The sequence below is a fragment of the Podarcis raffonei genome, chromosome 3, assembly GCF_027172205.1.
Source record: "Podarcis raffonei isolate rPodRaf1 chromosome 3, rPodRaf1.pri, whole genome shotgun sequence".
Classification (NCBI taxonomy): Eukaryota; Metazoa; Chordata; class Lepidosauria; order Squamata; family Lacertidae; genus Podarcis; species Podarcis raffonei.
In genome coordinates, this window is record NC_070604.1 from 59,504,527 (window position 1) to 59,529,377 (window position 24,851).

Below are 24,851 nucleotides of genomic sequence, written 5' to 3' on the forward strand. Positions count from 1 at the left end.
GGCCAAGGCATCTTTCTCTTTTGCTATGGACACTATTGCAAGGAAGCAGTGTCTGGAGTGATGTTCTGCCTACCCATTAGGGAAAGTAGAATTGCGTTTTGTTTTTTTCTTCTCTCTGTTTAATCAGACAGGCTTCCTATGCCCTGACAGCGGCATGGCAGGAGAAAATTCAATCGCTGGAGCATTTCCAATCATTCACTGCAGATCCAGCCTTGGAAAAGTGAAACCTGCTGATACTTGCTTATCACAGAGCTCTCCAAAGCACAGCCAGGTGGATCATTTCTGCAACTAGATTACCAGGTGCAACAGAGGGCAAGGCCAGTGCTTCTTGCAGGTGTAGGTAAGGCGGCATTTTAGCATAGTCACTGATCAATTTTGTAGCAGTGTAATATTATGCCTATTGAATCAGAAGTACACCCCAATGAGTGAAATGGGACTTACTCCCAGGTTAAGTGTGCAATAGAATTGTAGCCTAAAGGCTGTGTGTGCAGGCTGCACTTCCTACTTATTTATTAAAAAGCATTTATAAACTGCTTAAAATTGAAAAATCTCTCAAAAGTCTAAAAAGCAAATGATATACTGTATCATTAAAACAAACACACACAACCTAAAACGGCGATAGAAAAACACTTAAAAGCAAATAAAAGCAAATAAAACAGAAATCCAGAGGATTCAGACATGTAAAACAGGGTCTAGCCAATGCTACTATCTGAACCCAGACTTGTAGCTAGGAGCTGTACCACAGCAACACATTACTACCTGCTCCCAACTCAGGAGGTCAATACTGAAAGCCACTGAGAGATCAAGCAAGAGTAACAAGGTTGCACTTCCACTGTTCCGAAGCTGTTCTGTTCCAAAGTTATCTGAAGGTTTAGTAACTCTTCTTCTTCCTCTTTTTACTATTTCCTTCAATAATATAAATCAGTATCACCGCATTTCAGTCTCAATGTTTTTGAAAGCACAGCAACATTCATTTCACCATCACTGGAGTATCTATTTCTTCTTTCGTTGCCTTGCCGCCTTCATACTCAATGATGTGGACAGCAGTACAATCATTTCTGACAAGATTGAATCATTTTGTTTTCAGAGGAGTCTGAAAAATAAAGTGGACAAAAGACTCGTTCATGTTCAGAGTCATCAGAATGCTTCTGTATTATTGATAACAGCTACCAGTATATCAAGAGCACTGCCTACACTCACTCTCCAATTGCTCTTACTTTTGTTTTTTATGTAGCTTAAACAATCCTAAAATAAATCCTCAGGCAATTTAATGCATTCTCTTAAAACCAGGATTACACAGTCTTGTTTTCAGCACCTGTCCAATACAGATTTCTATAAATACCATAATAAAATATTTGTGTGTGTGTATTATTATTCGAAATGATCTGACATTAAAGTTTGAGCTTTAATTTCTGCAAATCTCCACCGCCATATAAAAATTGTTCTCAGAGGGAATCAAGGCATCTGGAATACTTGGCTCATCATTGGCAAAGCCATTGTTGTGAATTGATATCACATACACAAACACAAATAAAACTTTCTGTACCCAGCATGTTACAACTCATTATCAGATCCTGTCAAATGTTAGCATTCTCATTGAAAATAATTGTGTGTGGGTTTTTATTTTTATTTTTCATGCACTTTATTTAGAGTCATGCTTGGCATGCTAGATAAAGAGTGTCTGGAAGATCTCTGAAGGTCAGAAGTAGCCCAACTGACTGGTAGAAACTAGGATGTCCTTTGTTTATCAAATGATCTCAGACAACTGGGTTGCTGGCTCAGCCACTGAAGATGGTAATTTATGGGAAGGGTTCATAATCCAGGACTCTGATAGCAATCTCCTGAGAGACAGCAAAGGTATTTGCTTTCATGTGTTGCTAAAGCCTTCAAACAACAGGGCTAATAAAGTGCAGCTTGCTCTCTGTTGACAGGGACTTTTAAAGGGCAGGTGGATAAAGGTTTGAAGGGCCTGATGCTTGAACAGCAAATGTCACAATTAGAAGAAGAGCCTGCAGGCAGATGTAGTAACTTGAAGAGTGCATTCTGCTGAGCTCCTGCCAAAGAAGGAAGCAGATGGGATTTAAAACCAAATCACACCTTTTCTACTGCATATTGCTTGCCTAGTCTAGTTTAACCATAGACTACTACAGCCTTCCCCAATCTAGTGCCTTCTAGATGTTTTGAACTACAATTTCAATAATCCCTGACCAATAGCCATGCGGGCTAGGATTGACACAAGTTAACATCTGGAGGGCATCAGCTTAGGGAAGGCTGCTAGTTGTACTAGGCAGAATAACATAGCACGTTTTGAGGAACCACTGAAGAACAGAAACCAATCAATTGATTACATCATTGAACAGAACTCATAGCCCTTTCTTGGTGCTATTTGAACAACTGTGGGCCTGGCAGACTCATATTCTTGATCAGGGGGGGGGGGGGAGAGCTCTGTGTGAGTACAAGTGCCTACACAGCCCCCTTCTCCCCTCCCCTCCCAACATCTTCGGTTTACACTGGTGTCTAATAACAAGGCAAACACACTTTTTGTCCCTCTTCTTAAGTAGGTTGCATTATCATTAGATGTGTTCTCCTGGATTTTTTGGGGTAACACTTTCTGTAACACTGATATCTTTATCATCAATGTCAGGCCTGGAATTTGGTTTCTTTTCTGCTCTGTGCTTTGCAAGCACTCCCTTTGATGAATCTGAAAATAAAGAAGGAAACACAACATGGGGTTAGGGGTCTACAGTACATGAAACATCCCACCATTACCAGCCTCTCAGGAATAGGACGTTGGCCCAAAGATCACACACAGCTAGCTGCTTTTTGCACTGTTAGTAATGCTGACTTCTTATTTTTCAAGGAGAATATTACTCAGGGAGCCACTTTTGAAACTTAGGTGGGGCTCTCAAGAGCAGCCCATGATGCTACTGCTCCTTCACTGGGCACACCCATTGCACTACACACCCATCTAAGGAAGGCACTGAATACGACCTTGTCTATAACTATTTACTTTGGTTTAGTTTGGCAGCACTTAAATCACAGTGCAACTCAGAAATCAAATGCTACATGACGGCACACTCTGCGCAGCTGACAGCACCACGAGGCTAGAGGGGAAAGTGTATTTTATAGTATAATTTTGCAATTGCAGCCAGACACTCCAGAGCAAGGCATGTTGTATTAATTCACAGCCAGGCACTCTGGCTTTGGCCTCGTGCCTCTGAGCAGTCTGATTGTGAATTACTACCCCCTCACATTTCTATTTCTGTTATGAAGGAAATAAGACATGACTGCTTGTTTATTTATGAACAGCTCAGCAGATATTCTCTACAAAGCCGCAAAGGCTTAAGCTGTATGCTGATGGCCAGCAGTGTTTTGTTCATCAGCAGCTCAATCAAACAATCCAGATGAAGCCAACATACAGATATGTGGATATCGACATGGTCCTTCTGAAGTCAGTTGGGATGGGCATTTCAATCCAGAAGGTTATGTTAGACTTGCACAGGGTGTCCTTAAGGTCTTCTGCATTCATGCTCCAGGGTGACAGTTGCTGGGATTAGCACAATCTCCTACTGTTTTATGGGACATCTGTGATGTGTAATCCTGATGTTTCTCAGGGAGGCAGTTCATACAATGTGTTAGGGACCTGCTAGGTTAGCTGTGCAAGTACAGGTCCAATGGAAAGGTCAGAGGTGGGCCCCAGCCCATGATGAGGAAAGACTCAGAGCAGCAGATAAAACTCAGAGGGGCCCAAGACAGAATTCAGGTCAGGCAGAAATCAGTGTCCAAAGCAGCAAACAGCAGTCAGATGAGCCTAAGGCAGGTTTTCAAAGCAAGGACAGGAACCTGTAGCCAACCAAGAAGAAGCCAAACCTGAAACAACAGGTCAGCCAGGCCCCTGCTGGATTCCAGATCACCTGGTCTGACTGGACTGATGAGCTGCAACAATCCCTTTGGCCATTGTTGCAGCAGCACAGAAAGGCCAATCGCTTCCTCTGTCCAAGAGCTGCCCTGAAGCAAGGACAACTTGGGGCGCAATGAGTAATACACTGGGATCCTGTACCAGAGTCTGGAGTTTGAGTCCCCTGGCAGCTTACACAATAACCTATCCAGCATATCATCTGTAGAAAAGTGCTAGAATGAGCCTGGGGCTCTCAGGATGTTCCTTACTATGCATAGGGCTAAACACACAAACGCCAACCCAAGCAGGCCCTGCTCATGTGATCTACCCAGCCCTTTTTCCTTGTGTGAGTGGGGCCTCCTCACTTATATTTATGCACATCAGCTCTAACTGCTTTAAAGGAAGTTGGTAAGGCGGACGCATGAGGACAAGGATCACTATGGTGCCCCATTGGATGTATTTACCACATCCTCAGAGAATGAATAAACCAGTCTTTAGAATCAGTCACATTTGATTAATGGGCAGAGAACTGAACTGTGTGTCATCAATGTAAGACATTGACAACTCTCTCAGCTTTTCCCATAAAAACCAGCCCCACTGATTATTACTTTCTGAACCGTATATATTTATTCACAGCATTTTTTGAGATTGGAAACAGGACTCCCATTGGAATCCATGGCAAAATGGTGAAAGGAGTTGGGTTTCACCCACCCAGCAAGCTCAGTCTTGAAACCTTGTCATTTCTTATCCTTGAAGATGACAGTATGTAGTGGGTAAAGACTGGGTAAAGATCTGGTACATCAAGGGATAAAGTGACTTCCACATTTGTTCCTGATCTTGCTTCCTTTGTGAATCTGCTCTCAAGGAAGCGATTCTTTTGTAAACACTGATCCCACTCATATTTATAATGTCTCCAGTGGGAGTTATTTCTAGTAAGTAAGCAAAGATGGCTTGTAAACTTAATATTATAACACAGGTTGCATATCAACAGCAATGACTGGGGCCTTCAATTTGGCACCATGGCACATTCATACACTCCCCTCGTCATCTGTCATGCCCCCCACTTCTCTCAGTATTTTATAAATGTGTTTCTTGGCTTTTGTTGTTGTTTGATGCTTGTGAGAGGATGTTTTTTGTATGTGTTTTGTTTGTTTTGGACAGTAAGTATTTTACCTGGGGGGTTTTTGGGGGGGCGGGGGAGGTGTTCTGAGCATAGCCAGTTTTTCTTCCATAAAATGGCCATTTTGAGGAGCTCACAACAGATTCTTAGGTTTCCAGATGTACCCCTGGGCACCAAAAGGTTGAGGAGCCCAGAATTATGATGTACCAGACACAGGCACCCTGTTGTAATTTCAGGAAGCCATATATGGCTGAGAGCTGCTGTTCTTTAGCTTTCTGCTTTACCATTTGTAGAACATAAGAGAGAGGTCTGTAGTAAGCATCTCTGAGAAGCACTTTAAAAGTTTGAAACAATATAAACAGTAAGCATATTTTTGGAAATAAAAAGTGTAAACTGAAGACATCTTTATAGTTTTAACACAATAACATACTTTTTTTATTAATACCAAGGCTGAGCAACAGTGGTGGGGGGAAATGGAGCCTCAAATTAAATATAATAAAGGTCCATCTGTTGTGAATAACACTGACTATTCTTGTTTCAGTATGAAAGTGACTTTTATTCAATGCTGCTGCTGAATGATCAGATGTATCTGTGGCAGACACATGAATGGGAATCTGAAGGGACTCTTGGGGTCCCTTCTAACACTATGATTCTATAGAGTTCTGTGTTTTATGTGCTTTTATACAGATCCAGTGGTTCCAGGTGAAATCATGCAAGGTATCTGTGAACAGCATGCATTTCTCAGAACTTGGGTCAACTGACCTTTAGCCATCCTGTTCTCTGCAGATGTAGCTGTCTGCGCCATCTCCTCCTTGTTCTCCTGCTGCTCCAAATCACTTTGACAACTCAACTGTAGTCCTGAAACAGCAGTGGATAGATCTGAGGGCTGTTTCTTGGTGGCATCTACATAAACATCCTGAAATTACATCAGACAGCAAGATTGATTTATGCATAAAGTGTTAGTCAAAACGTGAAGCTTCTCAACAATGAAATGAGGAAGAACAATGACTGCATGTTAGGTAATCTGCTGCAAGTTTGACAGAAGTATCTTCTGTTCGCCAAAGGAAATTATAAATTCTACATTTACTTAGTTACTTACTTACTTATTTTATAACACACACACACACACATCTTTGAGGTATATAAAGCTACATTAAAGGTAAAGGTAAAGGTACCCCTGACCGTTAGGTCCAGTCGCGGATGACTCTGGGGTTGTGGCACTCAAATCGCTCTATAGGCCAAGGGAGCCGGCGTTTGTCCACATACAGCTTCCGGGTCATGTGGCCAGCATGACTAAGCCGCTTCTGGCGAACCAGAGCAGCGCACGGAAACACCTTTTACCTTCCCGCCGGAGCGGTACCTATTTATCTACTTGCACTTTAATGTGCTTTCAAACTGCTAGGTTGGCAGGAGCAGGCACCGAGCAATAGGAGCTCATCCCGTCGCGGGGATTCGAACCGCCAACCTTCTGATCGGCAAGCCATAGGCTCAGTGGTTTACACCACAGCACCACCTGTGTCCCTAAAGCTACATTACTTTAATATGATTGGAGTATCAAGGAACATATCTGGTCATATTTGGTGTATGCTATGTTTGTGTGTACATACACAACACACATACACAGAAACACATACCTGTGTGTTCCATATATGTATGATATAACATCTCTCTCTTTTCATATAGAAAAATAGGTATATATAACCCATTGCTTGTTGCAAGAAAATCGAATGTCAGATTATCCCCAAGTTGTTCAGTCACAGCTTGAAGAGCTCCAAAAAGTGAGATCTCTCCAGCCCTTTAGAATAATTGGATAGTATCCAACTAAGTTTTGTTCAGAGTAGACCCACTGAAATGAATATAAGTTAGGGACATTCATTTCAGTTGGTCTCCTGTGAGTAAAACTTAGTGAAATACCACCCATTTGGCTGCATTGTCAAACTGCAGTGACCATCAAGATGTTCCTCCTACTATTCAACTGAAATCTACCTTGCTATAACCTAGGCTGATTAGATCAAGTCCTATACACTTGGGTAGCAGAGGTCAACTCTCTGCCCTCTTCTGTGTGACCAGTGGCACTGCAAGGCCAGATTAAGGGATGTGGGTCCAGGACTCCATGCTGCCCGGGGGCCCTCCAAAAAAACTCCTGCCACTTCTACCTAAATATCAAGTAGCCAAGGGTTCTACCATCACCACCGTCCCATGCTTCCACCCCTCACCTACCACAACCACCACCAATATACGTTGCTATAACCTAGGCTGGTTAGATCAAGTCCTATAGACTTGGGTAGGAGAGGACAACTCTCTGCCCTCTTCTGTGTGACCAGTGGCACTGCAAGACCAGATTAAGGGAGCAGGGAGCAGCAAAAAAACATTTTAATATGTAGGGAGTTGAGGCTAGGAAGCCAAACATAGGTGTAATCATTGGCCACCTTGTTTTTAAGGTAAAAGTGAAGGGTTGAGCAGTCAGGCAGCCAGACAGGCTTCTAAGGAGTAGAATTCTCAGACCTAGGTATAATTTATAAGACCAGCTACTGCACACATATGCACCCTCAGGGCTAATATATGCTTGAATGAACTGGATAAAAATATCAGTTATAAAAACTCATAGTGTCTATACAGCCTGAGACCTCTGCATACTTGCTGTCTTGTTTCCTAATTGCTTACATGATTACAGTGCACCCACAAGCCTCTCACAAACAACTTCTGGATCTTGATCAAACATTTGGGAACAAAAGTTCTATGTCATTGAGAACAGAAGCTAAACTTTCATTCTCCTCAGATTTTTTTTTTAAGTTGCTTTTCCTTCTTAGTAATCAACACAGCATGAAGCACATTTCTGATTTTGAAATGTCCTCAAATAACTTGCAAATAAAGCTTTATTTTAATAAAGATACCAAATGGGAAATTTCCCAGCTCCGAAAAATGTGCATAAATACTGTGATAATGTTATCAATCAGGTCAATCCTTTTATTCTTTTACAGCCTCTTTCAGAAAATGTTTCCCAAGTGCATTTTGCAAATAAAATAGCATCTAAAAAGGGCTTCAATAGTTGAGAGTAAGTCATGTTAGATTTTAAGTTCAACTTATATTGAACTCAGATGTCCTCCTAGTATTGTATATCTATAAGCATGACAATAATAGGCATATTTGGGAGATTACAATGTACAGTGGTACCTTGGGTTAAGTACTTAATTCGTTCCGGAGGTCCGTTCTTAACCTGAAACTGTTCTTAACCTGAAGCACCACTTTAGCTAATGGGGCCTCCTGCTGCTGCTGCGCCACCGGAGCACGATTTCTGTTCTCATCCTGAAGCAAAGTTCTTAACCCGAGGTACTATTTCTGGGTTAGCGGAGTCTGTAACCTGAAGCGTATGTAACCTGAGGTACATTGGTAGTAATATTTAGAGTAGATCCACTGAAACCAATGAACTTAAGTTAACATTGGTTAACATTGGGGATCACCTGTTAAAAACACTAAAAACACTAAAAATCTAGGTCACCACTGAGTTAATGGGCTTAAACATGCTCAACTTTTCACCCAAAAGTGTATTGCTGAGCTCTTTGCTTAGCTCTTTACAGTCAGTTCAGATGTGGGCTGTGCAGAGGAAATGTGTACAAAACATTGGAAAATCCATGGAAAATCCATGCCATGTATGTCTTGGTAACACAGGGCTCTCTTGGCTAATAGGTTGACAAAATCCAAATCTATATGGATCTACTGGGTAATCAAACCATGTTTTATCAATTCATTTAGTCATCATTTCCGTAAGGCATGTGTCAACGCTAATGCACTCACAGATTTCCTTCATGGTCAGGCCACCGAGTTGACATGAAACTCAAGAACCAGATCTATTTATTTTACCCAACAAATGTGAGCATAGAGTTGTCTCCCCGTTGAAATAAATGAAACAGCCTTTGGATACATATCAAAGCATCTATGCTTGCAGGAACCAAAGCTCCATAGTTTGCTTAGCTTCCTGGATTATTTGGTGAAGGAAAATACTAAGCACATAAACTATAATACTATGTTGTCCACACAGTGCCTTTCCTTGGTCACAGAATGGAACATGAAACTCCTCCACACACATATTAAAGCAGCAGTGCTGTGTATTTGGGCATGTAGAAGAGCATCTCAAACTGCTTAAAAAAAATTAAAATCGTTCTCAGCCTCTGGGAGGATTCTTCCAGAAAAGGGTCTGGATTTCAAGAATTAGGATTTGTGGTCATTTATCTGACAGGCCTGCAGAGCAATAAAGAAAGCCAAGATGAAATCAAGTTAAAGGATTGCCGCCAAAACAGTTTTACCTCAACACTTTTCTTTTCTTTAAAAAAGAACACAAAAAACCCTTCGAGCATCACTAAATCTGCAGAAAGGCAGTGCACTACGCTATAAAGATAAAGTTGCCTTTGACCACATCGTACCTCAGGAAGTCAGAGATGATACATTAAATAAAACAGACCTTTTTATTGGAAACTAAGACAAGGATCAGAAGCTGGGGAGACATAGCAGTCAGTAAGTTTGGATGTTGTACCATTCTGCAGATGTTTGGTCTCAAATAAAAGCACAGACTATGTTCCCCACATTTTGCTTATGGGAATATTCAAGGCATTGCTTTTTCCCACATAGTAAAAGATGTAGAAAAGCAAGGTGTTTTCTTCAAACAAATAATAATTAATAAACCCCATATTCCCACAGAGATCCCAGGTTTCCCCCTTTTTTTTAAATGCTGGGCTGTCCACTCCTATTTAACTATTTCCTTTCCCTTAAAGTTGTCTGTTGAGTACAAATGCTGACATTATATAAGGAACATTAAACCAGGCTTGCAAGGTCTTGGATTTGTCCCATAATATTAGCAATAAAATTAAAGCTCTTCTGAGAGAAATCACATTATAAATTATTGAAGGCCTTTCTCAGGCTCTAGAGCCTACACAGTTCTTCATAGTATTAAATGGTGTAGTTATACATATTAAGTTGTACAAATAGCCAGGGAGCTCATGCATATAAAGATGAAGAGCCCAAACTATTGCTTAAACTATATTGCAAAAGAGTGAAGGCAGTGGCTGCACAGGTATGTAATACTTTACCATGGTGTAGTGTTACAAGAGGGATGCAGGTGGCGCTGTGGGTTAAACCACAGAGCTTAGGACTTGCTGATCAGAAGGTCGGCGGTTCGAATCCCCATGACGGGGTGAGCTCCCATTGCTCGGTCCCTGCTCCTGCCAACCTAGCAGTTCGAAAGCACGTCAAAGTGCAAGTAGATAAATAGGTACCGCTCCGGCGGGAAGGTAAATGGCATTTCCGTGCGCTGCTCTGGTTTGCCAGAAGTGGCTTAGCCATGCTGGCCACATGACCCGAAAGCTGTACGCCGGCTCCCTCAGCCAATAAAGCGAGATGAGCGCCGCAACCCCAGAGTCGGTCATGACTGGACCTAATGATCAGGGGTCCCTTTACCTGTAGTGTTACAAGAGGAAGCTTAACCTTTCCGCACCCCCAGCTCATATGCACCTACTGTTCCTCTCATTCACTGGCAAAATTGCAAGGAGGGAATTAGGATGTTTCATTTTTGTTTTAGATAACAACTTAGCATGTTGTCGGAACCCTAAACTATGGTAAATCTTCACAAAGATTAGCGAAAGCAAGGCAGCTTCATGAACTATTATTTGAGGTTAGCTTGCTTGAATTAACCCAGTTTGTGTGGGTTCAAAGGACTTGGCCAACTTTGGTTAATCAGAAACAGTTTTTGAATTCCCCCTGATAGCTGTGCCAGAAGGGAGTGTATGAGCCAGTGAAAAGGCTAGGTTTGTTCTTGTGATGCTAAACCATAATGGGTGTTCACGTGTTACATTCAACAACTATATAATCTATGTACCTCAGTGTACAAATAGTATATTTCCACATTTACGTACAGTGGTACCTCAGGTTAAGAACTTAATTTGTTCTGGAGGTCTGTTCTTAACCTGAAACTGTTCTTAACCTGAAGCACCACTTTAGCTAATGGGGCCTCCTGCTGTCGCTGTGCTGCTGCTACACGATTTCTGTTCTCATCCTGAAGCAAAGTTCTTAACCTGAGGTACTATTTCTGGGTTAGCGGAGTCTGTAACCTGAAGCGTATGTAGCCTGAAGCGTATGTAACCCGAGGTACCACTGTATATGTAACATTCAACGTGTGTGTAGTCTGAGTACCTGTCTACGCAATAGTTGAGTAGTACAAATCAACAACTGTACATTATTTTGCATGAACACTTGTACATGCATAGAGACAGCTTTTACCTGAATTCAGTGTAACGTGTGAACAAACCTATTGCATCACATCCAATGCTTGCTACAAAGGGTATGCTAAGGGTTCCTACAACAATAATGTCTGCCTCCCTTCCTGCCAATTGGCCTGAAATGCTACCTGTCATCCAGTGCAAACATACACCCTGCAACTCACGTTAATGTCTGATGGGTAGGAACGTACATTAGTACATATCCATAATAAAATCTAGTTGTAGCCTAAAAATAAAAAGGGGTGTGTATTGACTGGCTTTTAATTTAAAAACCGAGGGAATTCCAGAATTCTCAAATGATTATAACATTTTATTTTCTCAAATTATTATAACAGATCATTATTATAACACTTTATACTTTATACATGGTGAAAAGTAAGTGGATAATCAAGCTTAAGGGATTTTTATTTTTTTATTTTTTTGGTATAACAGTAACTGCACCACAATGTGCAAAACATACAAGGAATTATATGGCAATGAACATGCCACACACCACGAGTGCATACACACACTACAAGAGGAGAGACAGTATACTTTGATGAAGTTGCACATTGCTAGACAGACCGTTACATTGTTATACGGTTGCAAACTACTCTAGTGAAGAAAATGGCCCATTTATTGGAGTAATCAGTGCTGGGCATTGCACTACAACTTCTGCCGTACATTTATTATAGTTACCCATACTACGAGATACAGATCATAAACCTCTAACTGCAATCTTTAAAGAGATCCTAGGGAGCTCTTTCTGATGCCTTCAGAAATTCGGGGGGGGGGGGGGAGACTAAAGAGATGTTGGCATTAACTGTTGCCAATTATCAACCTGTCCAGTGGATGTTTAGTTGTCTTATACTTTCAAGCTCAGTATGCCCACATTGACTACCAGCGACTCTGCAGGGCACCAGGCAGGAGTCTTTTGGAACCCCACCTGGAGATGCCAAAGAATGGAGTTTCTTGCAAGCAAGGAAAGTACCAGTAGGTGCTCCACCGCTTAGCTGCATCTCTTTCCGAGAATCTTCCATGTGGCAAATGCATACCTATAAAAGCAATAATTCACTACCAGAGTTGTGATGGCTACTACTGTGACTACAACCACAATTAAAAAACACTGTATCTTCTAGTAATGGCAGAGAGACAATGACTTCGGGATCTTACGTAGACCGTGTACACATTACCAGCTTAAAACGCAGCGTGGAGTTTCCTACCACCGCTACTGATTTAAAAATCACATTTGCATATTGCTGTATACATCTGTATGGTTAAGGTGTGTTTACAAGTCACCCACTGTGTGTCCACACCAGTGGGTAGAGATCAGGTATAGAGCAGGTGTTAGGTATCTTCATAGAGCCTATGTTTTCAAATCAGACTGAAGCTGGTTTCAGGGGAAGCACATCAAAACACGGGATTTCTCAAAAAACCCTACAGGATAGATGTGGACCATGCCTAACATCATGTGTCCATGGCTTCACAAGCCAGCAGCAGGAAAGCATTGGATGTAGAGTAAACAGGAGGGTGCACACAGCCTTGGAAACAGGATTGGGACGCAATATATTATTGAGATAATATGCCATCAATTTTCTCTTCTACTTTTTAAAAGAAGCAAGTAGCAAATTGGTGCTAGACAGAAGCTAGACTTTGGTCCAAAGTAGTTGAAGGAGCCCTTCTCCCATTATCTGCCTGACCATGCCTTAAGATCTGTTGGTGAGGCTTTCCTTGCAACCTCAACATTGAGCTTCGTATTGAAGTGGAGAGAAGCCTTTTCAGCTGAGGTTCCCTCCCATTAACTTCAGTGGGAGAGGGAAAATCTGAACGTTGCTGGCCAGGCTCTATAGCCTACAACTATTCTGCTCACATCACTGGAACTGAGCATAGGATATGGTGTAACTCAACAACCAATAAAAGCACATCCCATGCATATGATCTCTAAATGGAAAAACATTGGATGCACATCATGGGGCTAGATGTCTTTGGCCTCCTGAAAACTCACAAGACAGAACTTCATAAAGGGCACTTTGTAAATAAGTAACTTTATAAATGGAACACTTGACAAAACATTTGCCTCCTGGGGATTCAAACACATTGCTAATGTCTCTTCCTAGAACCCTCACCCTCACCTTGGGACTCCAAACACAAATGCATGCTTTGTGTGTTGCCATGCAAGGGTGTGTTTTGGGGTATGTGCTCCCATTCTTGGCTTCTGCCATATATCAGGGCACAGCCTCCCTCCTGATTGGTAGGATGTGTTGATGTTTCCAGGGACATTGGGTGTGGGTGTGAATTTTACACTTTTTTTTGTACCCCTCACCCACCCTCTTGGGCTGAGCATGCCTTAGGCACAGTGGCTATTTTGCTGGCACAGCAGTGGCGTATCTTCCATATCACTGTACTGTGTAACATGGATTTCTCTGCCCCTTATCATGGTCAGATACAACTTTGACAGAGAGGATTTTCACACTTCCCAAGTCTAGGTCCACAAGATTCATATGCCCGGCTCACATTTCACTATTCAAACGTTAGGAAATCCATTTCTCCAGCATTTTGTTCCTCTGCTATCAGCCACCAGCCTTTAAAACTGGCATAATTGTGATCCATACTTATGTTGTTTTCCCCATGGAGGGGTAAGACCTTAGCAAGAAACCAGGATTTTGCTCAAAAGCATCTCTTTGCTATGAATCGGATGTCTGCATGGCTATCCATAATTGATGTTCACAGCCATTTAAGATAAATGCCTTTAAAATATAAAATTAGAAGGAGCTGGGAACCTTTGAGACTTCACAGGGTGCTATTAATAAACTAGACAGTGAGTCAAGGCTGATTTGTTCCACGCTGGAAAAGATAATGATTTTTTGATTGTTACTTATTTTATGCCACAGTGGCCTTCCTGCTTAAGCTGTCAACAAGCCCAGCTATACTGCACACCAGAGTAGTATCTTGCAAGGGTATTACATAACTACAGTTATACAAACTGACAGGGTCCATAGTTTTGCCCAGAAACTTTAAATGCACTGCCCCAGCATGCAGATCCCAACTGAGTCCCCTGGGCAATGTGGAATAAGGAATTATAGGTTTCTAAAAGTCTTCCGAATGGCCAGAGACAATGAAAGGAATCTTCATGCAGCCTTGTTAGCATACAAGGCGGCAAGTAGTGCTTCACATTCTTTATTTTCCTGAAGAACTTGGAAGGTACGTATAATAAAATGTTCATGAATATTTTTTAGCATCAAGTGCCTATTAGTCATGCCTAAAGAGGAGGTTCAACGAGAGTCCAAGGTGATAATCTCAGAGAAAGCAACACAGTTATGACAACGCAGCAGCTACGTTGGGCTAAAGTAAATAATGTGTTGTAGTTTAAACCTGCTCTACCTTTTCATTTGGGAAGAGTTTAGCAAGCACAGTCGGTGTGTGGGTGGGTAGCAGGCGCTGAAATGGAGGTATAATTTGAGTGTGGTAGTTACGGTGCCCATTTTACATTCCACATAGCACATTTTTCATTAGACGATTAGGACGGCAATTTTTGAAGAAGACAACCATAAAAGATTGTGGATAAATATTTATTTAAACTTATTACTATCTCATGATGAGTTTCAAAAACAAATTGCCTCAGTCCAGATGCTCAGATGTACTTCCTCAGAGTGGCTGGGGAAACCCAGCCAGATGGGTGGGGTATAAACGATAAATTATTATTATTATTCCTTGCAAACCCAGCCTGCCTGGACTGCCTTGGAACTTTAAATGGGGGGAGGTGCATTGTGGGAAAGGCAGGCAGAGTTGCCTCATTCTGTTGTGAATAGAGAAGCCTGACTATGTCCACGTAGATTTAGGAGCCTCCTTGCCTGCAAGAAACTACTAAGCCATGGTAAATACCTTCACCAGGAAAATGTTGAGCTTTTAAAAAGTAGGTGAATTATTCCCCACATGACACATTTAGATAAGCTAATGTATTTTCAACTTGTTCAGTAGGTGGAATTCTGTTGTAATTTTTTCCTGAGGCAAAGTCTAGTCTACCTCACCTGAACAGAGTCAGCTAGCATTCCAGGTGCCTTGCTTACATCTTAATTTAAGCATAATTCACTAAAACCGATACTTTCCACCTAATGAAAAATAGGGTTATCTGAGGAGGAAATCCAGATTCTCATATGCACTATTGACCTGTATTTTCCAAAATGTAATTGGGGAGAGGGGCCTATTACCTGGTAAACTGATAAAATGTTCCATTTCGTAGATTTCCATTTTTTAAAATGCCTATTGTGTACTAAAATGCTATGTAACACACAAATGCTTTGTAAATAAACAGGGAAAGGGTAGTGCTAGGGAAACAACATTAATTATTTGCTATCTTCAGGGCAATGCCGTGGAAACCACTAGATGTCTCTGTTTCCTGTTTTATGCATTACACTTGGAAATTAATACAGCTAAGATATTCCATTTTAAACTCCTCATTTCAAGGGTCCATAACTCAGAGTAAAAATTCACTGCAGGCAATGACTTGTCATAAAAAGATCCAATCTAAGAGAGGTATTTATTTTCTTCTACTCCTCCTCCTCTGTACATTTGAAAATATGCGGCTCTGCATAACAGCAGTACTAAATTGTTAACTAGATTCAAGTTTGTCTCTGGGCACTGGTAGATGAAATAGCCGACAAATAATGCAGACTTTTAAAAAAACAAAAACCTAATCCCTTGTGAAGAGAAAGTATAAAAAGAGGGGAAAGAGAAGGAATTCTTTACAGGAACAACTTCAGAAGGGGGGGGGGGGTGATGATATTGCATTTAGCTTCCAGAAGCATTTTGAATTCATGTTACACCTCTTTCTTCCCTCCCTCCATCTCATGGTGCAAATCAGAAACAAAACATTTCACGTAATCCTCCCTCTCCAACACAAAGCGCAGAGAACATTTCTCCTGGATATTATAATTAAAGCCCATTCCTCACTTTTTCTGAAATATTTTCAAAGTGACTCACAAAGATTTAAAAAAACAAAAACGCCATTAAAATGAACAGAAAATAAAAACACACATAATACTAAAAACATTTATACACCAACAACGTAACAAGAAATAATATGCATATATCCATGCAGACATTTCTTCACCATACTAAAACTGGCTCTTTTCCACAGAACTTTGTTTGGGACTCAGAACTTGTTTGTAAATTAAGTTCTCTGAATGTCCCCACTCCCTGAGGTTAGGTTTATTGTGACTTGGGAGAGGGTGTTTTCCTTTGTACAGTGGTACCTCGGGTTAAGAACTTAATTCTTAACCTGAAGCTGTTCTTAACCTGAAGCACCACTTTAGCTAATGGGGCCTCCTGCTGCTGCCGTGCTGCCGGAGCACGATTTCTGTTCTCATCCTGAAGCAAAGTTCTTAACCTGAGGTAATATTTCTGGGTTAGCGGAGTCTGTAACCTGAAGCGTATGTAACCCGAGGTACCACTGTACTTCCATGACCTTGGACCACAGGAAGTCTGCCTGGCACCTGTTCACATATGTTTGAAGCCAGCAAGGCCAGCCCAAGATATTTTCCTTCCTGATTCAAAGGACAAAGATCCCATCCCCACCCAATTTGACATACAGAAACTGAATGGATTTGCAGCGGAATCTCACTTCAGCATTCTCCACAGGGCAAAGCAGTCTAGTTTTGGGCATGCAGGACAAGTGATGTGGCATACCCAGCTCTCTCCTCCAACAAGGGCAATTGCCCAGAGGCTCAGGAAGGACAACTGGAGGTGGGAAGGCTGCTACCAGAGACTCTAGCACCTGCTGCCCAAGGTGATTCTCTGGATGTGCCAACTTATTATTTCTTTATATATACCCTGCCCATCTGGCTGGGTTTCCCCAGTCACTCTGGGTGGATCCCAACAGAATATTAAAAGCACAATAAAACATCAAATATTCAAAACTTCCCTAAACAGGGCTGCCTTCAGATGTCTTCTAAAAGTCAGATACAGTGGTACCTCGGGTTAAGTACTTAATTCGTTCCGGAGGTCCGTTCTTAACCTGAAACTGTTCTTAACCTGAAGCACCACTTTAGCTAATGGGGCCTTGCGCTGCCGCCGCACCGCTAGAGCACAATTTCTGTTCTCATCCTGAAGCAAAGTACTTAACCTGAGGTACTATTTCTGGGTTAGCGGAGTCTGTAACCTGAAGCGTATGTAACCTGAGGTACCACTGTAGTTGTTTATTTCCTTGACATCTGGTGGGAGGACATTCCACAGGGCGGGCACCACTACCGAGAAGGCCCTCTGCCTCGTTCCCTAGAATCTTTTTTCCTTTTTTATTTCCCCAGACTTTTAAAAACTCCAGTTGAACAGCTTTTTTCTTTTTAATTCTGCAACTATCATTTGGTGTTTTTCTTGTTCTGTATGTGATTGCATATTTTTAACCATTTTACATGATAGCATATATCTATATTTATATAGATATTTTTCACACCAGATTGGACTGTGTATCAAGGCTGAGTCACACATCTATGTTCATTGCTTGATAACTGCAAGCAGCAGCTGGAGATTCCGTATATGTAATATATTATCATATGTCAAATGCCACAGGCAGAATTTTCATCTCATCTCGTGTCATCTGAAATACAAACTTCTGAGGTGGAGTCAGTGGACTCAGTTACAGCTGTTTCTGCCCATGCCTTCACCTTACAAGCACAGCTCCTTAGTTTTCATTATAATCAGAACGGTTCAAGCTTGGAGATGTATGCCCTGCTATCTTAAGTACTTTACATTTTTATAGCATGTTTTGTCTTCAGAACACCAGACTATTGACATTGATTAATGAATCTTCACAGAATCCCAGAGGAAGATGTGGCTGCAGATCATCGTCTTATTTTACAGGTGGGTGAACTGAAACACAGACTCTGCTTGTGTCAAGAAATGAGAGGGCCTGGAAGAAAGGTAGGATTCAGATATAGAGCTTACCCTCTATTCACAGGGAGACTGTGCAGGAAAGCTCTAGTTCTGCCTTCCCTACCCAGTCACCTTTTGTGAGTTCTGACTGTCTACATCAGCGAAACCTCTTGTTCTTGTGGAGCTTTCTGCACATTTTGGCACTCCAATCCACTGAAAATTTTGGGTTGCAGAATAAGCTTTCCAGTCATGCAAAAGTACCTCTGGATTCAACCACACACATATATAGCCAATGGAGAAATGAATAATATAACACAAGGCCAAACTCTTTCTTCAAGAGTTATGTTTCAGCCACCTGGGGCCAGAAATGGGTTTCTTTACATCCAGGGAAACCAACATGAAACTGCACCCCTAAGCCAGCCCAATAATTATGATGTAAAAGATTAACAGTTGTAATAAAATGAAACAACAAATACATTTACACAAGTCTTGATAAAGCACCATTAATGAATATTAAGGATTATTTTCAAGAGGTCTAAATTTGTTGTTGACTCGGGAATGGGGAAATTGGCAGTACCTGTTGTTTAAAGCTTTAAATTTCTAATGAAATTTCTGCAGTATTTAACTCACTCCCCTATTTTAGCATGAAATGCAATGATTGCCCATGACTACTAATAATATGTATAACATTAATCATGATTTTGGTACCTCTTTGAATCAGGTGCCCAGGATTCTCTCCCCACCCTAGTTCTGGCCCTGCAGCTGCCCATAGGAAGGTGGACAGCAAAGGATCTGTATAAATCATATTGGGAAGGGTATTTCAATGTCCAAGTGCCACAGACAGTCAAAAAAGCTTTTATCTCCACCCATTGACCTTCAGATGGCAGGGAGACAATCAGCAGGTGTCACAACCTGAGCAGCATGGCGCTGCATGCTCAGATGGAACAAGACTGGCCTTCATATATGCTGGACCCAAACAAATTTTAAGCCCTAAATTTAAGGCCTAGTTAAAGGTTAAAGGGAGGGGGACCCCACAGGTTGTGTGATGCTGTTTTTGTGAGTGGGAAACTGCAAACTGCAAATGCAAAATGGCATATTTATGATAATTTCTAGTAACACACTAAAACTTAGGAACTAAAAGAGGAACACATACACACACACACCACATAGAGAAGTTTATGATGTGGTGAATGCGCCTCCAGTGTTTCTCTGGGATACCATTTTAAAGTATTTATATTGCTGGCTGGGATCTGGCCTCTGATAAGAAAAAATTGATAGAGCAAGCAACAAGCTCAATAAAACTAGATCATTTTTTCCCTTATACAAGGAATCACTAAAATGAAGAAGTATAATAGTTTCAGATAAACCTTTCAGCTAAACTTCTTTTGCTGTACTTTTCCATATTTCTCAGAACAATACTAGATTCAAGATTTCTCATCTTGATGACTTTAGTTTGTGGTCCCAGCAGAAACCATTCCAGCTGAGTTTTGGATATATTTTCAAATTTTGATTGTTCAAAACACTGCAAAAAGAAGGTGAAATTATTCAACACTGTTCCACTGGATGTGTTGCTGATTATTTTATCAACTTCACATTTCTCCCCCTCACATAAAAAGTAGCTCATCATTCATTCAACTTTTTCCATTTTTTCTTATTATGTCCAATTTTAATATACCTATAAGGGACATAGAACAAATATATTGGGAATATATTATTCCTGAAGGAGTAATATCTTCTAGTTACAAGTAAACAAATGCATTTGTGTTTACTTATTACTAGAAAATATTACTCCTTTAGGAATAATATATTCCATATTCAGAATTAAGAATGGCATTTCCAATAGTGCACAAATATGATTGTAAAAGTACTAGAAATAGTCATTAGTTTCTTTCCGCAAATTCTCCATTCTAGCTCTCTGCCTAACATGAAACTTTTCAGAGCTCGTTTTGATGTTATATGAAACTGTCCATTTCTTGTTCCAAAGAAACTGTTCTGCATATCACAGAGAAACTGAATATTACCCTGTGGTTATCAAAGGGATTTTAAACATTACATGATCAAAAGGAAAGTAGCTGATTAGCAAAGGGATACTTAATCCAACTTTGTCCAAGTTGGGTGTACATGGAGATGCCCACAAAGAAGGCCTGTATTTGAATAAAATTCATTGCTATAGGAGAGGGCAACTCCATGTCTGCTTTGGAAGACCCATGCCATTAGCAACACACAGATAATGTGATTAGAGAAATGCAGTGTCCCTGTGCGTTCTGTTCATAGATGATGTAATGGTTCTAGGGGTTGTTCGTGCATAAGTCCCCAGGGGGGTGAACATGGTCGTTTTCCATTCGTCCCCCTCCCTTATCCTAATCAGATTGTATGCTCCCCTGAGGTCTAGTTTGGTAAAAATCTTCCCCTGCCTCACATGTGTCAAAATATCGTCAATCCTGGGCATTGGGAAAGTCACGGGTTCTGACACCAGGTTTAGGGCCCGGTAATCCATGACTAATCTGGGCTGATTAGTCTCTTTTTTGTCCACAAAGAACACCGGACTGCCCCCCACCGCCTTTGATTCCCTTATGAAACCTCTCTTCAGGTTCTTGTCAATAAACTGCCGCAACTCCTGCATCTCCCGGTCGGACATGGCATACAGCTTACCCACCGGTAACTGAGCCCCTGGAAGCAGGTTGATTTGGCAGTCAAAGGGCCTGGGGGGGCAGTCTATCTGCCTCTCTCTCGCTGAAGACCTCCTTCAAATCAGCATATTGTGGTGGCACCTCCCCTTTTTGCTCCAGGGCCAACCCAGCCATCCTGGCCACAGTCATTCTTGGTTCCTTCCCTCCCAGACAGTGTTCTAAGCAGTAAGCTGACCCAAAGGTGACCGACCGCTGATGCCATGACACCACTGGGTCATGTATTGCCAGCCAGCTCATTCCCAGTATTATTGGGGGTCCTGCCAGCGTGGCCACGTGAAAGGCAATGGTTTCTGTGTGCCTGGAGACCCTTATTCGCATTGGCGGTGTCTGGTGTGTCACTTCCCCTCCCAGGAGTTCCCTGCCATCGATGGTGGTCACCTGCAAGGGAAAATCTAGTGGTAACAGGTGGAGTTGGTGCTCCAGAGCGAAGTCTCTGCTGAAGAAATTACACGAGCTGCCGGAATCTAGCAGTCCCTCCACTTTGACGGGGTGCCCATTTGGGAGTTCTAGCACCACCTCTATGGCTATAGCTGCCTTGGGGGGGTCAGGCTGGGGCACTTCTATTGGTCGCTGGCCTGGCTGCTGCCCCTGCTGGTTGGCAGCCAGGCATTGTCATTTCCCTGCACTGGCCCTTCCTCCCCCTTCTCGTCGTGGCCTGCAGCCCCCATCATGCCTTGCCAGGCTTTTCGTTGAGGGCAGACCTTTGCAAAATGTCCCGGTCGCTGACAGAGGAAACACTTCTTGGTAGTTTTCCACTCCTTCCCCTCCCTTTTCCGACCTTCACCAGCGTTTGAAACTTCGTGCGCGTGCGCTCCATCAATTTCCATTGGCTCTGCCGCCTGGGAAGGCTCCCTCGGCATCTCTGGAATGCGGTTGTCATGGAAACGTTCTGCCCTTATCTCCCGCTTCTCCTGAGCCTGCGCTTCCTGGCGTACACCGATCGCAAGCACAGTCTTTGTGAGTTCATCCATCGACTGCGGGCGGGGCGCTCGGGACAACTCGTCTTTCACTTCGTGGGACAAACCCGCTTCAAACAACATTTGCATTGGTTCAGAGTCCAGATCCCACCCGAGCTTGTGGACTAACATCGCAAAACGCGACCAGTAGTTTCTGACAGACAGGCCCCCCTGCTTGCACCCCATCAGCTCCCGCCGTGTCACGCTTTGCTCAACCTCGCTGGAGAACATCGCGTCCATTCCCTGGTAGAATTTCTTAAGATCCTTCAATGCATCATTCTGCGTCGCCATTAGGGGCCTGATCCATTCGCGTGCCCCATCCTGCAGATGTCCCACAATGTAAGCCACCCTCTCCCCGTCATCCGCAAAGTCATTTTTCTGCAATTCCAAAGCGTACTGAATTTCCGTTTGGAAAGCATTGTAGTCTTGGGGCTTTCCACCAAACTTGTGTACCAGCCCCGGGACCTTCCTCCCTATCGGGGTGGCTCTGACCTGTGCATCCTGAGCCCGTCTCTCCTCCAGCCGCGCAGACAGGGTAGCTACATGCGCCTCAGGTCTCGGTTCCTCTCGACCAGACCTCGCACCATGGCTTCTTGCTCTGTCTCTCCGGCCGGCCCTGTTTGGCTCATCGTGCTGCCTCTCCGGGGCTGCGCACAAGCAACGTCAGGGACTGACGGATTGCTGTAATGGTTCTAGGGGTTGCTCGTGCGTAAGCCGGTGCCAAGACCTGGCTGGGTTGCCTGAGTGAACCTTTTCTGTCCGGACAGCCACTCACCCGTGGCTGTCTCAATCGCTGGCAGAATCCGTCAGTGGGCGTTTCTTAAACTTCTTCCAGCAAAGGAGCTCTTTGACGCCTAGTCTCCTCCTACTCTCCCTGCGCGGAAGCCTTCTGCACAAGGAGGGCGTAGGCAGCGGAGGACCCTTACTCTCCCCGCTGGTCCCCGGCAAGGAGTCATGGGACCGCCTCGCCGATTCCCCCATCTGCCCCCCTTCTCCACTGGTGCTACGCTGATTCTCTTCCCCAGAAGCTGGGCTGCCTCTCCCCATCCCGGGACGCTCTCTGGAATCCCTCTGGAGCTTGCTTTCTCCCTCCGGCACTGATGGCAGTTCCCTGACAGATGAGGAAGAGGAAACTTGGTTGTGGATGAATTGGAGCTCCATGTGTGCAGCTTTTGTTGTTTTCCAAATTATTCCCTATAGGATGGAGCTCCTATTACCAAAAGACTGTTTCTTCCTCCTTTGTGAAAGAAAGACTAAAAGAGGAAGGCAGCACTAATCTTCAAACCAACAAATAATTAGGAAATTATAAAAAGGAGATAGAAAAAAATGTTTCATGTTTTTGGAGAAGCACACTATACTATACCCTACATAACTGCTGCTCTGGAACTTTTACATGGAAGTTAATCCCCATCAGTAGGCCTTATTTCTTCTCATGCTAGTAATAGATGGGTGGGGTATAAATAATGCTGTTGTTGTTGTTGTTGTTGTTGTTGTTGTTGTTATTGGAGGGTTAAGCGATCTTATGCTGCAAACTCATTTGACAATATCTGTTGGCATACAGTATTAAGAGTTTAGGAGAGCACAAACTTTCCTTCCTTTCTTGTCAACCACGGCAAACTGATGGATGACTATAAAGTTACTATGAATTCTTTTTAGGTCTCTAATAGCACAAGTACAATAAAATAAACTTAACAAGCTCTCTGTTCAGAGGCTTTTTCTATCTAACGTTGCATATCTTTTGCTTCTTCTAACACAAGGAGCAAATGGTAAGTAGGGCCACTCAAGCTACTTGAGTATGTTTCCTCTGATAATCAGAAGCATGTTTTACACTTTTTATTACACATTTTTCTGGCTGACTGGTACTTAACTGCACCATGTTTTACGTTTTTGTAAGCTCTCTTCCTTGCTGTACTTATAAAGAGAAATGGCCCTGATTAACTGGCTAAGATAATCAAATGTCTGGCTCACTTCATTTTAATGCAAGCATCACTTGGGTATCTTCAACAGAAATGCCTGTTTCTATCCATTATAGCGTCACCTGCTGTACTAAGGGCACATTCCAGCTCCATATTAGTTAATACTATATCTGTGTTTCGCACATTAACCACACTATACTTCTAAGCACAGCACTGGTAAAAGCTAATAGCAGCATAGGAAATAGAATCATATAGAATCATAGAACTGAAGAGTTGAAAGGGATCCTGAGGATCATCTAGTCCAACGGCTTACAACGCAGGAATCCCAACTAGATTGTACATGACAGATGGCCATCCAACCTCTGCTTAAAAGTCTCCAAGGAAGGAGAGTCCACTACCTCTCCTGGGAGTCTGTTCCACTATTGAACACCTCTTATTGCCTGAAAGTTATTCCTGATGTTCTAGGAAGGAGCAACCTGCCTGCTCCTTTGTCACCTTCAGCTGTGGTGACCTGGAATTTATTTTAAACCATGTTGTGCTTTCATGGACAAGTTGTCTGCAAAGCCACAAGTGAATGGCAAAGATCTTGATCCAGATATTATGGGTTATTTGTAACACACACACACACACACTTCATTTAAGTGCTGAGCTACACATTTAGTTTGGCCCTGAGTTGTATAGATTATAGGTTCTAACATGAAACCCTAAAAAGAAAAGGGTGGTGGGAAGCAAATGGAAGAGCTGGCTGCAGCAATTTTTTAAAACAATATTATGTTAAGTGCAAAAGCATTAAATTTGTATAAATGCTCTACCATTTTCATATCCACCCTTCTGGCGCTGATTAGTCCAATTGAAGAGATATATAGTTGAACTACACTGTTTGTAATTTTTAATCTAGAAACATCAAAACACTTAATTCTTAGAAATCACTGAATATTCTGCTTGATTTCACTGTGTAATATAGGCAGTGTCCTTATGGAAATCTTATAAAAATAAGCAGCTGAGAGACTAGGCTTTGTGTGTGAGAGAGAAAACTAGTTACTTTTTTAAAGCATACACTTGAGAGCTGAAATATAGCAGAGCTACACTCATCATTGCCCTTCATAAGCCAGATCACATTCTTGCTAGGAAGTTCCACCTTTAATAGCACAGGTGT

At 42.3% G+C, this 24,851-nt stretch overlaps 1 protein-coding gene across 1 annotated transcript in view; it reads right to left on the minus strand.

The window, feature by feature from the left end:
- Positions 1–2,573: 2,573 nt before the first annotated feature.
- THEMIS (thymocyte selection associated) overlaps positions 2,574–24,851 on the minus strand; it is a 62,043-nt gene continuing 39,765 nt past the window's right edge. The window contains exons 5-6 of the mRNA XM_053381863.1: positions 5,781–5,934; positions 2,574–2,701 (exon numbers count right to left, since the gene is read on the minus strand). Coding sequence (XP_053237838.1) covers positions 2,574–2,701; positions 5,781–5,934 — 282 coding nt within the window. The remainder of the gene's footprint in view (positions 2,702–5,780; positions 5,935–24,851) is intronic.